The following is a 17,234-nucleotide window of genomic DNA, read 5'->3' as shown; positions in this document are numbered from 1 at the left end:
CGGATCGCGTACCGGTCCGTCATACTGTTTTACTTAGTCCGATAAACATTCTGCTATTGCAGACAGTAGGAAAGCGTTCAGAATGCCCTTGTATACTTGTCCGCAACACCGCCACTTTGATTTACACGATATTCAATCCGTTTTATGAGAAATGGGACCATAATGAACTCTTCCACCTTTATATTTCACTGTAGCTAAGTAGGCTACTCAAGAGTATACGCCGCTGACAAGCATTTCTCAAATTTACACGCTGTCGTCAGAACACTACGATATACATGGTGTTAAAAAAGTATTCCACATTTTAAGAGATGATAGTATTGACCAAAGCAAGACAAATATGTCCAGTAAACATGAGCCCTAAACATGCGCACTTGAAGGGCTGTGAGCACCTGTTCATCTTCGCTATTGTGGAACACATATCTTCTACTAAATAAGAACTTATAGCTCTTAAGGTAAGCATTTTAGAGCCCATGTTTACTGAACATTTTTTTTTTTTGCTTTGATGCATACTACTATCTCTCAAAATAACAAACTATACACATCAAGTCACCTCAGCTCAAGCCCCCTCTCCGCTAGCCCATGGCGCTGTGCCTTCTCTAAATACTTCACACTAGAGAACGAGACAGCAGGATGCATTTGTCAGTATGAAAAGGCGCTACAGGAAAAAATTTTGTTGATGAAAATCAAGTTCGCGCACCTGTTGCTGAAAAGTCTCAGTGGTCGGAGAGCATACTGATAAACTGTAGAGTTCTGTGATGAATTGATCCCATTTAAAGATCGGCGTCACGAAAACCATCAAAGGCTGCTGCAATAATGAGTATTTATCAGTTTCGATCCAGCGACCGTCTTCAGGTCACCGATAGCACTTCAGCCCACACCAAGATTCATTGGCGTCAAGTTTGCAATTATTAACTGTTGCAGCATTTGTCACTTACACTATTTATGTTACGGCTTTGGTGACAGAGTATGCTGAAAAAGGCAAAGGACTATCAATCCATGCATTTACTTACAGAAAAATGTTTAAGTTAATGGGTGCATGCGTTAGTGACACTTATTGTAACGCAGTAATTATGTATTTGTTATCTCTCAGTTTTTCTCGGCGTGGCTAATTAATGATGCACTTCCGGGTGTTCTCACGAGTTTCCATTTTATGCACAATATTTCGACGACGACCCATCCCTCCTATTCAGGCGCTGCGAGCTTTGCTGTTACGGGAACACTCTGCCTCGTCTCCAATCATTCTGGTTCTCGTGATGCAGTTTTTAATATTCATCGAAGGTGTGCAGCACTGCCAATAGAGCCGGCCTGAGTGGCCGAGCGGTTCTAGGCGCTACAGTCTGGAACCGCGAGGCCGCTACGGTCGCAGGTTCGAATCCTGCCTCGGGCATGGATGTGTGTGATGTCCTTAGGTTAGTTAGGTTTAAGTAGTTCTAAGTTCTAGGGGGCTGATGACGTCAGCAGTTAAGTCCCATAGTGCTCAGAGCCATTTGAACCAACTACCAACTGAAAATATTTTGGACTGAAGCAAATCTGTTGTAACCATTTAAATATCTGCTAGTGCCAGAAGAGAGTGTAATCCACACGGGGCATCACTGACGACCTAACCATAAACGAACGACGGCGGTGTGTATATTGCGCTCATCTTGAAGTCTGTGATAAATTTAAGCGAAACACAAACATGAAAGAGAAAATGTGAACCTTAAAGAATGGATATTTCACCTTTTGCAAAAGTTCTTCCTCTATATAAATTTTATCTCTAATGACGCTGTTTGATGCATCAAGCGCTGAACGATTGGAGGAAGTTTCCGAAGATTCAAAAGTCATGGCCGGGGGGGCGGGGGGGTGTTTTCGTTTTATGGTCCCTGTGAAAGTCACACTGGATGTAGTTGGCAGCTGCCTTCCCTCCGACCTATTATAAAGGGTAAAGACAAGAGAGAGCGTAAAAGCCGTGCAAGCACATAACCTACTAGTCTCGGATACCACGGAGGAGACACTCGAGCTTAACGTTCCCACCCGACAGACGGATCACCATCAACACTGCCACATACCAACACTCCACAAGGAGGGTTAAAATTTAATCCGCGGGATTGGTGCAAAGTCCGGTCAGCAAGAACTTCATGTCTACCCCTACGGGCCAAATACTAACAGTGAAAATTTCATCCAACACCGTGTTCGAACCAACTACCTCTGCCACAGTACAGCTACGATTGGGAGTTTTCCTTGATGTTCATTATGTCCAACGTTTTCTGGAGGTTGTCACTGCCACATCTTATTCTTACAGTTTACACTTTTGCTTTCGTCATCAGGATCTTCTCATAAAATTTCAATCACAAGTTTTCTCCTCCGATTGCGGAAACATTCTGTTGGCACCTACCTACATAGGGAAAAATGATCATCACGATAAAATAAATCTGGGCTCGCACAGAAAAATTTAAGTGCTCGTTTTTCCCGCGCGCCGTTCGAGAGTGGAACGGTAGACAGCTTGAAGGTGGTTCATTGAACCCTCTGCCAGACAATTGTGAATAGCAGAGTAATCATGCAGATGTAGATAGGTCTAGTCTTCAGGAGTCAAGCACAACTGGCGAATTTGGTGTTTTTCAGTTCCTTGGAAATCGCTCTGCTTTATAACGTTGTTATTACCATCTGCAAGACGTTCGGTTGCGTTGCTCGCAGACGTCCAACGTGGATTACGGTGGTAATATAAAGTGCCTATCTGGAAATAAAAGAGGTCTTTGTTTCTGTTTCTCTTTTGTTCCCTCATCCCCCCCCCCCACACACACACTACGCTTTTCTCATTACTCGCTAACGATAAATACGACGATGAATGGCTGTTGGTTTCTGTCTCGGGTTCTTCGGCAGACGTTTGTCAGACGACTTTTCTGCCGTTTTGCCAACACGAGTGCCTGACATCGTCAACGCTTCACGTACCATTGGTGGAAATGTTTAGTCACTCGTGCTGGCGAAACAAGAAAAATTGCCAAACGAACGTCGGCCCTACAATAGGGCCGTTCCTTGCACACTGCATGAAGCAGCTGTTTTCGAGCTTCTGTGGCCTATTCACTTAGCAGCACACTGAGAAACACTGCAAGCATTACAGTCGTGTTTCAGGAATATAGCTAACATACGCTGCGACAAAATCCTTAAGCAAATTACATGCTATTAAAGTAAATCAAACTGAAGTATCCACACGCCCCACTAAACATCAATCAGTATTTATCATACAGATTTACAGAGCAAAACACGATGGCTGTCTCTACCGAGTGCTGGACATCCTTTTGCAGCTATATATGTGTAGAGAGATGGCAGAGAACATATTCTAACGTTGACCGCCAACAGATCTAGCTACGGGTCGAATGGTACATTGCAAAAGGAGACGTGTGTAGACCGGTTCATACTAATAGGCACCAGACTTTAAACTCAACACCAAGTCTAAAAAACGTTATACGGAATGTTCGATAAGAGACGTAGGGATTGACCATTGGCTTAATGGTAATGGCTGTCACATTACTTTTCGGTGCACATATGCACAACTTTGTTATTAGTTGTCGAGGCCAACGAATTTGGAAAAAAAAAGGGGGGGGGGCTGATTCCGGTGATACACTGATCTCTAGCTTCGCCAGAGGTACAGGTTATGTTGGATGGCGACAGTTTGAGCGTTACCAAAACCAACGAATGTGATACTAAAACAAACTGGTTGTGATGACACACTGAGCTGTACCTTAGCCAGTTAAAAATAAATAAATAGAACCACGTTACAGTTGCCATACAGTTTACGGCGTTTGTCAAAATGATACCATGTCACTGGTCAACGACGACTCCGATCGAACATTCATCTATCTCCTCTTACTCTAGCGAGAAAAGAATATATATTTTAACTTGTACTCGTTACTACATAGCACTTTTTAGTTTAACATTGATTCGCTGTACTGAGGAGCTCCCCCCCCCTTCCCCCTCCCCCCACCACACACACACACACACACACACACACACACACACCCCACACACACACACACACATTATGTTCGAATTCACATCGGGTCCATGTCAAATATATTATTTATTATTATAATACATTACTAGGTGAGTTGCGTATTCCATGAAATAAATTTTTTCAGAAGCTTTCGAATACATGCTGTTTAACAGGGATAGACACATTAAGTAACAGTGACAGAATGCCAAAAATAAATTATCAGGGGTACTTTATTAAAGCCACATCACGCACTTGGCTTCTTTTCTTGGTGCACTTAGAAACTGCTGAAACAACAACCATTTAAACAGCCAAGGTAAACAGGGAAGGCAAATAACAACTACTACCTTCTTATGCATCAGTATGTTGCATATAAAATCCATGGCCATCTGTGAGAGATAAGTGAAGCACTAGAGAACTTTGACTTGAAAGACAGATAGAGAAAAATCTAATCGGTATCCAGGCCTAGGACCGACTGCCTTATGACTAATAACAACACAAAGTCTCAATATGTCTAAAGAAAATTTCATGTAGAATTAAACCATGTGCGAACACAACTTACGATATCATCATCTGCCTGAATGTAGACAAGGAATGAAATGTGCATGAACTCAACAGGACTATTACACCTTTTCTAGTCAGTGTTAAATCTGCCTGAGAAAATTAATGCAGTGTAGGGCAGATCTAGAGGACCTCCCCTCTTATTCTCTGTAATGGTACATTTTATGGTTTATGATGCAAATGAATGAATGATTATATGTAATACATCAATTTATTATGCAAGACGAGAGAGGTATGTACAGTCACTACAATAATTATATGATCATGGTAACAATTATGACATTTACAGAAAAATGTGGGCCAGAGAAATATAGGAAACTACCACAAAGAGCACTGTAATATCTGAAAGTAGCAAAATGTAGGTCATATGATAATGAGTTTTGAATACATTAATCAGTCAATTTTCTGCACACACCATAAATGGCATAAGAAGTGAAGTATTGAACAATGGTTGCTTGCTCGTGTACTGAAGTCATTTTTGTTAGGAGACTATCAGCATTTTCTTAAAAACAGAGGTAATGTAGTATTGTCGAGTAACATGTTACTCAATTCCACTGTTAATTAACAAGCAAATCCACATTCACTCAAGTCTATAGGGACAATCAATAATTACTTTATTCACGAATGTGGAGAACAGCAAGTGCATTACAAGGAATGCAAAATTCACGCACTAATTTGGACTACAGTTTAGCAGCTGATTCCACAGTGGTGTTAGACATTCATATGTAAATCTATTATGAAGCCACTCCCTATGCAAAAATAGCATACAAAGTTCTACACAGACAGAAAATAAACATTCCCCTTAAAAACAGTGTTTCACAAGCAATAACCATTTTTTAAAAACATTATTTAGCTCTTGCTCAATGGGAAAAGGGTGACACGAAGACATTTTCTCAGAGATATTACGTACTGCAAGACAAGCAAACTGTATCAATTGTGAAATGCACCAACAGCAATCCACAACGTTGATTCAACAAGGAAAAATGCCATCTAATCAACATTACAAATTAGCTAACCAGACTTCTCTGATTTAATCATTCTGGTTATGACACAAACAAAAAATAAAGTCCCACACCTTGCAATTGAAAAATGAATGGCTCTTTTCATTAATGAAACCAGGGGGTACAAATATTAGTCCTATTTCACAACAAACTAGAACGCAACTTTTCACAACCCCCCCCCCCCCCACACACACACACGCATGCACGCACACGCACCATACACCAACTACAAAAACTAACAGCGGGAAGTGTAACTTACCACATACCAAAACAAACATAAAAGTAGCAGAATAACATAACACCCAGGAAATCTGTCAACTATGATCTTATGTAAATGCTATCCATGAATTTGTTTAGGGTAATTTATAGAAACCACAGAAAACTTAAATCAAAGTGCCCATATTAAGGAATTTTATGTGAACTCTTACGACAACAAGGAGTGTGTTTTACTAATGCCTCGACTTTTTCTACATTATGAGAACAATGAGCAGAGATGAACAAGCTTAAAGGAGAATTCAATGTGCATAAAAAATTCTGAGTGCGATTGAAGGCTAACAAATACTAACATTAAATAGTCACTACATCTTTGAAGATTATTTCAGTCATGTATGTATGGCATAGCTCTAGCAGTTTCTTTTGAACAGGTAAACACATGCCAGTGGCCTGAAAATTAGTTTCTAAGGAATGTTAACAAAAGATACTGCTTTACTGTTTCATTATGATGCTAATTACATCTATTACATCAGAACTAAGTTTCACCAGACAACTTCACCACATACGAACAAACACTCTAAACCAGCTTACATGTACCACAGCAACCAAAGGCAAGTCAGGAGGAATATTCACCCTTTGACCAGCAGCGTAACGTTAAGGGCTGCTATAGTGTCACATTTTGGTGCGCATATTCACAGTTTTGTAGTTAGTTGGTGAAACCAATAAATGTGAAAGCAATAAAACCTGGTTGTGGTGACTGACTGATCTGTAGTGTTGCTAGAGGTCTAGTTTATGTCAGAAGGTGATGGTTGGACGGTGAGTTGGTGAAGCCAACAAATGTGAAAAAAAAAAAAAAATGGTAGTAACGATAGACTGATATGAATCTCGGGGGGGGGGGGGGATCACCACTGATAACACGTTATAGTAGCCATGTTGTTTACATCATTTGCTGTATGTTTCCTGCATCAGTGGACAAAAACATTGATTTGTATTGAATATTTCTCTCTATTGCCAACAGAATATTAAATCTGAAGGATACCAAAGCCATACTTAATTACTGACAGGGCCACAAACATGAATCTTTTATATGAGCTGCACCACTATCTTAATTTCTAAAAAGTGAATGACTTCAGTTTGATGCAGGATTTCCTCACTCTAGGAAGCTAAAAAATCAATCTTGAAAGAAATTTTAGTAATATATTGGCCTGCCTATTTTCTGCACTAGAAACATTTTTTTCGATGTGTTGCTTCCTGTACTTTTGAATTTCTGTCACAAATTTTTTAACATATATGGTTTTGGTTTAATTTGATCACTGAAATAATAAGGAAACATACTACACAATTCTGAAATATACCCCAGAGGAATGCTGTGAAAGCACAATGTAGTCAGCCATGATATTACCATATGAAATATCACAAACATTTTTATTTTCCCATTCTAATGACTTATTCTATGAAGCCTGTACTACTGGCTGCACACCTATTGTGGGCTACAACCATTTTCATCTCTCCTGTTATTCTCATCCCATACCATTCTGTCTTTTTTGTGTTGTGTGGGTTTGCAGTACAACTGTACGCTTCTGCATGTGAAATATGATTGACCAGCTTTTTATGCAGTTTGACACAAAATCTTTACTTACTGACATCAGATGGAAGCCAATGTAAGGCTTGTCACACAATGTCCAAATTGAAAGACGTTTTCAAATTAATGGGTGTGTGATGGTAAAAATACTTTTTAATCATTTACACACTGCAGATTCCTACAATTTGCGAATTTTCAGTAGGTAAAGTTGGTAATGGCTTTAACACAGGTCGTAGCACCTACAAGCAGCATTATGACAATTTCATCAAATTACAATTCATTCTTTATAACTTGACATCCAGTCACCATAGATTTGTTTCACAGATGGCCAGGAGTGCACCCATTCCTCATACTTTTGTTGGCAAGCTCAATGTGTGTATCAATTCGACAGGTGAATGAGTGCTGGAATGGTGCTCTTTTCTTCTTCAGACTGTTTCACAAAAAATTAAGAACCTCCAATGCATTACCGAATTTATAATTCTTCTGTAAACAGATACTAACTTACTTCCAACTCTGTTAAGGAAAAAGATGTTTATATAAACTGGAAAAATCAACAGTGAATGAAGTATAGATGATTTCTTTGTGGTAATGAAAAGAGACTACACGTCGGCTAACTCAAACTTTTGTCATATTCTTTCAGCCCCTGAATAAACAATACTCACATGGCACTCTTAGCACTAGGCTCATCAGATTCAACTTAAATTCCTTCACGCTCAGAACAGAAAACCATATCCACTACAGTTGCAAAACAACTGCACCAAAAATGAAGAGCCACAACTGGGTGAACACAGCTGAAATTTTTCACCTCATTTTGCAGAAAATGTAGTGTTAGCACAGCACATGTACTGGGATCTGCTCATACAGCCCAACATGCAGTCTAGAAAGGCTAGAACCAAGACAGGCACAGACTGAATCAATGCAGCAGATTAACAATCCATGGTAAAATACCTCAGTGTGGATTTAAGGTAAGCTTCCCCATCTGTATAAACATGTGCCTCACTGGTCATGGAGAGCTAACAGAGCACAATTCATGTCATTCACAGATAATGTCACCCATGACTTTACTTATACAGGTAACTGACATTTGTATTGAGAGGAATTGCATCTGGTTGAAGACTAAACACATTTCAGCATCACTACTGTGCAACTGTCCAACATAAGTGGCCTCTGCGACAGCTTGAAAAAAGAAAGAATTGAAGGGGGAAAACAATAGGAAGTGAACTGCAATAGTTCCAACTCCCAGTCAACAAAACAATAGGTGTGTCTTTATGCAGCTTTTTTTACTGAACTTTTTCCAAACTTGTGGTAACAAACTCACTGGTAGTGAAGCCTAAGGTTTACATCTGCATCATATTGTAAACTGCAAAAGGAGGAGGGGGGGGGGGGGCTCCAATACATAACTTTTACCCATCATTGTATTACAATGCTAATTCTAATAAAACATTACCACAAAACATTAAATTTATGAATTCTTGAGAAGACACTCTTCTATCGATTAAGAGGAGCTGCTTAACAGAAAATTCTTTAAATGAATCTTGAACCTCACAACCTAAAATTTAATGTGTTGTATACTACCTGTGAAGCCATGTATCTGAATTTTTCCGGTACTAATGCTAACCCCTTGTGATCTTTGTAGAAGTGGTTGGTTTCTGGTGTTACATGCATCCTTCTCAATATATTTTGTGAAAAGAGAAATGCTACGAAAGACAAAGGACATTAATGAATATATGTACCATGAAGTAGTTGTCAAAATACCCAGTTTTTTGAAGAGGTCTCTATACGATATTCTTGAATTAACACCTGATATAATTCTTAATACACACATTTTGTGTTCTGAAAATATTAGCACTTTTACTGGAATTTTTCCAAAACATGACTCATTAGAAATTAATTTCTTCATTTTTAACCTGCTTATAGCAGTATTCATGCATACCTGAAACATAACTGAGCCAAAGTGCTTCATTAATATTAGGCAGTGGGTTTTCCAACCGAGGTGGTGACTTGTCTGTAGACATAAAACTCAACACTTTCTACCTCTTGTACTTCACAGTGTGAAGAGCTTATTTTTATAGCTTGTAGAGTCCTGAGAGGAATACACAGTATTATGTACTGAGTCTTGGCAAAATTCAATTAAAGTCTGTTTTGTAGAGTTCTGTGAGGAATACACAGTATTATGTATTGAGTCTTGTCAAAATTCAATTACAGTCTGTTGGCCTTCAACCACCTGGTGATGTTTTCAAACATTTCAGCAGATGCCTGTGCCATGAAGGCACCTCAACAGTCAGTCTATTTCTACAATGATGTGATCTTAAGATGTGAAACAATTACATGTTGACCTTACATTGACACAAACTCAAGGACAAAGACTGTTTGAGCCTCACAAAAGTTGGCAGTTCTTTCCACATAGTTAGGTCACTTTACTTGTAGCCTAAAATGTACATAATCAAATAACCATGGCTTTCTACGGCAATACAATTTTCTCTTTGATTAATTTCTTTATTTTCAATTTCAAACAGGATTAGCATGTAACAAAATATTTCACTAGGGAATAATTTCACTCTTCAACTTCAAGATATTGCAGTATAAACACTGCATACTGTTCATAACAATATGGACCCACACGTTTTTGTGCAATGTTTTCCTCTGGGTAGGGGATACCTGTATGTTATACAAAAAATATTCTACATTGGTCAACGATTCATAAGTTCGAGATTTAGCTCCTGCAGTACTGAAACTAATAAATTTGTCAACTGACAAGATGCGAAATGTATTCTCCTACACTTATTTCTTGCAACAGCTTTGATGCACAAACATCATAAAACGTTCTTCAGTTGACAATTTCTGTTTGTGTACTTCCACCACCTTCACTCCATTGTTTTTATATTGTCCTTCTATGACTATCACCATATATCTTCTGCACTACAGTGTAATATTTTAAACACTGATAAGATGTAAACATATCGTCGCATCTGCAACTCGTGAACTGCTTTCTAGTAAGTAAGAGGGCACGCACGTCAAGAAAGTAGAAAATAATGCAGGCAGAGATAAGGGCCCTGATAAACAAGGCAAGCCTAAAGGAACCACGAACAGAAAATTCTATGGCGGTCTCAAATCCAATGGACGGAAATATCAGAGTTCAACGTCTCAAGTTTACACACTTGTATGTCAGCGACAGACAGCTGGATCACCGATCTATTTCGTTTCGTGAAAGGCATTTCACATAACATAAAATACGGAAGGTCATGCGGAGAAATAGGTGAAACACTTGCCGAACACTAACTTTGGTTTACGGAATAGTTCCGAATGTTATAAAATACAATGATGTGTTATTTCGTGTTTGAGGGTAACAATACAAACTTAGTAATTAAAATGCGACAGCCTAGGGGTTTAAACAGTAACGCGACAGTATTTATACATTTTCTGAAGTAGTTTTATTAGAATAGATGACCATCCGTGAAAAGAACAGATAAGACAGCATCTTTTTCGCCCGTCTTACAAGAGATTAAGTGTTCTATAGACTGTATGATATAAATACACAATGTAAACAACGCTGTCACTTTGAAAGTCGCTCCTACCTATGAATAAAGAGATGTCTAAGACTGTGTGTATCAAAAGCTCTATCACAACTTATACTTTCAAATTACATTATGTAGGCTCGAGAATTACCTTTCGGGGAAACCGTACGTTGGATTATCCATGGCAGCAAACAAGTCACTTCAACATCACACACATCAAACCACCCACATATAAATGCAATGCGAAAACTTCCAGTTACACAGAAACACAATTAACACTTCCTTGTACGAGCACTGCACACTGTCAAATATTCGCAACACCAGCTGGTATCAATCCGTCACCGATAAATATTAACAAAAATACTCGTTACTACACAAACGTCACATTCTATACACCGAAATCAGCAGAACATCACTCTACAGCCAACAAGTGACAGCCATCTTGAGTATGGGTCTCTGGCGTTCGAGGAGCATTCCGCTTTACGATGTAGTGCCTCTGACTAAGCTTATTTGTGTAACTACTCAGTATGTTTACACCAGATTTTTCTAATATATCTTATACTGTATCCTCATGTTGGCGTAATTAAATCCATTAGGTGGTAGTGTTATAGTTTATACGGGACAATAACATATAACATTTCTGTTTACTTTCTTGCAGTGTATTATCACGCAGATCCACAGCCTTCTATATCTGCTACGGTACTGGCTTACACCACGCGGGAAACTCAAATCCGAAACGTCATTCGCAAAAAATTTCTTATGTGTGTTGAAACAAATTATTAGAACTCATTGTTCACAAAAGAGTCCTCCAACCACATAAAATATCAAAAGTATTACAGAATATTGTTTTAAGTGTTATCATTCTCGAACAAATACGTCATTCTTCAGTTTCGGGAAAATATTAAACTGTGAGTCAACATTGATTCTAATCAGCTCTCCTGTGAGCAGTTATAAGTTGGAAACATTCTTACTCATGATAAAAGAGGAATTTCACAGTGATATATTTAGTTTCTCTTCCATCCCTACACACATTATACTAAACAGTTGTCTAAATTTTATTCACTTGCATATTGTAAATACCGTACTTTACGTACTTTTTTAGGGTTCCATTCTTCAGTAGGCAAAAACGAAACCCTACTTTGTTGTTCGTCAGTCTATCTATCTGTGTGCCCGACTTTTAAGATTAATTTTTCTCAGGAATGGATACAGGTATCAAGTTGAAATTTATTTTACATGCTAGGGTGCATGGTCTCTTGGAGGAGTAAAAAAATTTAAGCTTCTAAGTCAATACAGTCAAAATATTCGGCCATTTATGTCACATATTTCGTTACTCGCAAACTCACTCATCGAGACCTGTAGGACGGACGGAGTGGCCGAGCGGTTCTAGCCTCTACAGCCTGGAGCCACCTGTAGGCCGGACTGAGTGGCCAAGCGGTTCTAGGCGCTACAATCTGGAGCCGCGCGACCGCTGCTGTGGCAGATTCGAATCCTGCCTCGGGCATGGATGTGTGTGATGTCCTTAGGTTAGTTAGGTTTAAGTAGTTCTAAGTTCTAGGGGACTGATAACCTCAGAAGTTAAGTCCCATGGTGCTCAGAGCCATTTCAACCATTTTTTAGACCTGTAGGGTACTTCCGTTGACCTAAAACCATGAAAGCTGACAAGAAGCAAGGTTTCATAGTAGGGTTAAGGGAAAGAATCCGAAAAATGTCAATATATGATTATATCACATACAACATTTTTGTACTATTTGTTGTCCGTCTGTCTTAGTCGACCTATGTACATGCACTTAGGACCTCGTCATATAGCGTCTTCTTTTTAACCCAACGATTTGAGGAGTCCACATTAAACTTTAGGTCTTAAACTTTAGGTCGCCTTTCATTGGTTGAAGAGGTAAGGGACACACAAGTCACTGACGTGCTATCGAGTAGAAAGACTTGCATAAGCGATTGAGCCACAGGAAATTATTATTATTATTATCTCTATACACAATTAAGTTAGTACATAACGATCAGATCACGCGACCTACTAGCACATGTTCGCTCTTTTATCTGTAAATCATTCATCTCTGTGTTACATATCCACAAACCTCATACAGTATTAAATCATCTCTCTACTACAAGTAAATACAGAACTACACAGTACACAACTAGGTTTATTACTGAAATTTGAACGTTCTAGCGATTATGACAGAAGATTATGGTTAGATGTAAGGTACTCACACAGGTTTCCAAAGCATGTATCGGTCTTCGGAAAAAAAGTGTGGAGGTAGTACTTTTCTGTCCATCACTCTATTCATTTCATCCATGGATCCTCTCACAATGATATAGGAGTTGTCACGGTAATACAATAAAAATCTGTAGCTCAAAACGCAGATAGTAGTAGATAGTAGTAGCAGATAGTAGTAGTGCCATATAAGGATAGGACAAAACAACGAACGTATCCACTCGCACATGCACGTGTCAATGATCTATATTGCGTACCCGACAATATCGTTCTATCTGATGCTCAAAGGATGAATGAATAAATAAATTGTATTAAATCTCTAGCAGTATGATAGCGATGCAATGTAGGCTTTCACTGCTGCTGTCGACAATAAGAGCGAGACACAAAACTAATTTGACAACTGAAGGTTTTAAACCTAGAATAAAGTTCAAACACTATGAATATAAATGTAGAAGAATTTGTTTTACAGTCCACGGCCAATTTACCTTATCTATAAGCTGCCGATTGCTACTTCCGTATGCATGCGTGTGGCAAATGAAATGAAAGATCAGAACGAATTTTTTTTACAGAAAGCTAAGACTCACTTTTTACTCCTTTAGAGCCATTAGCGATGAGCTAAAAGGTATCACCTGTAGTAATATCTAACTTTGCAAATCTGACTCTGATTTCGAAGGATTCTTTATAACTTTTAGTTTTAAATTAACTGCACATTCTTCCTAATATTCTCACTTTCATCAGTTTTGTGTTACATAATTGTCTTGTTTTGTATTTTTCATCGTTTTAAAACTGAAGTGTTTTGGCTGAAATTAAGGTGTTTGTTATTTGTGCAAATAAGAATGAATACCGTAGACCCCGTTTAGAGTCATGCAGAAACCAAGAACAAGAGTACGATCTATGGAAATGTATTCGAGAGAAATCAGGCGTAGATAACACAGTCTAACTTATAAATATCAGACTGTGGCGTATATTTATTATGGTGAATGTATTAACCCAGTTGCCTATGTAAAAGAGAATACAGGGTGTCCTACTCAAACCTACCTGATTTCAAAGACCCAGGAAAAAAAAACACAGTAGATACGACAATGAAAAATGCACCACATTGTAGAGCATTTCAAAGAATTTATTTATTTATCATCAGTACACCTCTACATGTGAGAGAAACATTTGTAGCACGAAGAATATCGAGGCTATATTCAATTTCTTGCACAGTTGTTTGCAACATTTCCTCTGTTATTGTTGCAATCGCATTAGTGATACGAAGTCGCAACGTAGGAATAGTGTCCACTTTGGTCGCATACACGCGGCCCTTCACGAGTCCCCACATGAAGAAATCAAGCTGCGTAATGTCGGGTGAACGTGGTGGCCAGGCAATGGGTCCTCCGCGTCCGATCCAACGACTGGGATATTTCCTATCCAGGAACTTGCGAACAGCCGTTGACCAATGCAGTGGAGCTCCATCTTGTTGAAAAATGATGTTGGGTTGCAAGTCTTGTATCTGAGGATACACAAACTGCTCCAACATTTGCAGACACACTGACGCATTCATTGTTTCTTCCGCAAAGATCAACGGCCCAACAATCCTGTCGTGCAGTAGCCCGCACCAGACGTTTAGTTTAGGGCTACCACGAACATGTTCAAGGACAACATGCGGATTTTGCGAACCCCAAACCCGAACATTATGCCTATTAACCCTTCCTGATAGATGAAAGATTACCTCATCTGAGAATAACATCTTTCCAGGAAGCTGGCATCCATATCAATACGCTGCAGCATATCCACAGCAAATTGTTGTCGGCGTGATGTGTCAAAAAAATGGTTCAAATGGCTCTGAGCACTATGGGACTCAACTGCTGAGGTCATTAGTCCCCTAGAACTTAGAACTAGTTAAACCTAACTAACCTAAGGACATCACAAACATCCATGCCCGAGGCAGGATTCGAACCTGCGACCGTAGCGGTCTTGCGGTTCCAGACTGCAGCGCCTTTAACCGCACGGCCACTTCGGCCGGCCGTGATGTGTCGTTCGGCGTCAGATGTAGCAGAATTTGCTGGTGAACTACACGATGCAATGTTGATCGTGGTACATCAAGATGCCTAGATGGTTGGTGGATTGAGTTCGTGGGCTTCTGAGAAACGTTTGCCTGATGTCCTCCTCTGTCTCTTCTGAAACTCCATAACATGCACCGCCAGAATGTTTCAGAACAGCAAGATTTTGTTTTTGCAAACCACATTACAGCTTGCACGCACTGCTCTAGAGTCACCATTTTCACTTCATGAGACCATCCTGCACTCTGGCGACGATATTGGGCACTTCTGATGATGCGGGAATATAAATTCTTTGAGATTCTCTACAATGTGGTGCATTTTTCATTGTTGTATCTACTGAGGTTTTTCTCTCTTGGGTTCTTGTAATTAGGTTGGTTTGAGTGGGACACCCAGTACTTCTCTTGTCATTTACTCTAGTGCTATTTCATGTAGAACAAATGTATGTCATAGTAATCTCAATCTAGCAAAATATTAATTCTAAAAATCTGTACGTGATTTAAAAAATCAACACAGTGCAAGTACTTGTACAGAAGATAAGTAGCCTCTATTACAACAATTAAATGATGTGTTACCCAGAAGCAGATGACGCTAATGAATCCTTCTACTGTCGTAATAGTTGGAATACCATCCTCAGCGATTTGACAGTAACTGTAGGATGAAGTCCTCCACAACATTTAACTATGCATTACAGCCTTCAGCAACACGCAGCCATGCTATTCATGTGTGCTTTCTAATGCCTTTTAGTCGCCTTACTCTAGGTCATAGTCGTCGCCTTTTCGTTTTTGCAACCCAGCAAACAACTAGCTCGGTCCCTTTACCGTCCACCAGGATATTAAACCAAGCCTACTGATACCCGCTGCCTGTACATACATTTTCGTTTCAAATACACTCCTGGAAATGGAAAAAAGAACACATTGACACCGGTGTGTCAGACCCACCATACTTGCTCCGGACACTGCGAGAGGGCTTTACAAGCAATGATCACACGCACGGCGCAGCGGACACACCAGGAACCGCGGTGTTGGCCGTCGAATGGCGCTCGCTGCGCAGCATTTGTGCACCGCCGCCGTCAGTGTCAGCCAGTTTGCCGTGGCATACGGAGCTCCATCGCAGTCTTTAACACTGGTAGCATGCCGCGTAAGCGTGGACGTGAACCATATGTGCAGTTGACGGACTTTGAGCGAGGGCGTATAGTGGGCATGCGGGAGGCCGGGTGGACGTACCGCCGAATTGCTCAACACGTGGGGCGTGAGGTCTCCACAGTACATCGATGTTGTCGCCAGTGGTCGGCGGAAGGTGCATTTGCCCATCGACCTGGGACCGGACCGCAGCGACGCACGGATGCACGCCAAGACCGTAGGATCTTACGCAGTGCCGTAGGGGACCGCACCGCCACTTCCCAGCAAATTAGGGACACTGTTGCTCCTGGGGTATCGGCGAGGACCATTCGCAACCGTCTCCATGAAGCTGGGCTACGGTCCCGCACACCGTTCGGCCGTCTTCCGCTCACGCCCCAACATCGTGCAGCCCGCCTCCAGTGGTGTCGCGACAGGCGTGAATGGAGGGACGAATGGAGACGTGTCGTCTTCAGCGATGAGAGTCGCTTCTACCTTGGTGCCAATGATGGTCGTATGCGTGTTTGGCGCCGTGCAGGTGAGCGCCACAATCAGGACTGCATACGACCGAGGCACACAGGGCCAACACCCGGCATCATGGTGTGGGGAGCGATCTCCTACACTGGCCGTACACCACTGGTGATCGCCGAGGGGACACTGAATAGTGCACGGTACATCCAAACCGTCATCGAACCCATCGTTCTACCATTCCTAGACCGGCAAGGGAACTTGCTGTTCCAACAGGACAATGCACGTCCGCATGTATCCCGTGCCACCCAACGTGCTCTAGAAGGTGTAAGTCAACTACCCTGGCCAGCAAGATCTCCGGATCTGTCCCCCATTGAGCATGTTTGGGACTGGATGAAGCGTCGTCTCACGCGGTCTGCACGTCCAGCACGAACGCTGGTCCAACTGAGGCGCCAGGTGGAAATGGCATGGCAAGCCGTTCCACAGGACTACATCCAGCATCTCTACGATCGTCTCCATGGGAGAATAGCAGCCTGCATTGCT

General features: G+C 40.7%; 1 protein-coding gene across 4 annotated transcripts in view; it reads right to left on the bottom strand.

Moving 5' to 3' along the window:
* LOC126162235 (rho guanine nucleotide exchange factor 12) overlaps positions 1-11,280 on the bottom strand; it is a 1,164,938-nt gene extending 1,153,658 nt beyond the window's left edge. For all 4 annotated transcript variants that reach the window (XM_049918604.1, XM_049918605.1, XM_049918607.1 and 1 more), the window contains exon 1: positions 10,991-11,280. In XM_049918604.1, coding sequence (XP_049774561.1) covers positions 10,991-11,022 — 32 coding nt within the window. In that variant the 5' untranslated portion in view covers positions 11,023-11,280. The remainder of the gene's footprint in view (positions 1-10,990) is intronic.
* Positions 11,281-17,234: the final 5,954 nt, after the last annotated feature.

Source organism: Schistocerca cancellata, chromosome 2 (genome assembly GCF_023864275.1).
Source record: "Schistocerca cancellata isolate TAMUIC-IGC-003103 chromosome 2, iqSchCanc2.1, whole genome shotgun sequence".
Taxonomy (NCBI): domain Eukaryota; kingdom Metazoa; phylum Arthropoda; class Insecta; order Orthoptera; family Acrididae; genus Schistocerca; species Schistocerca cancellata.
The sequence above is the reverse complement of the archived record's forward strand: the minus strand, read 5'-3'. Positions and strand labels throughout refer to the sequence as shown.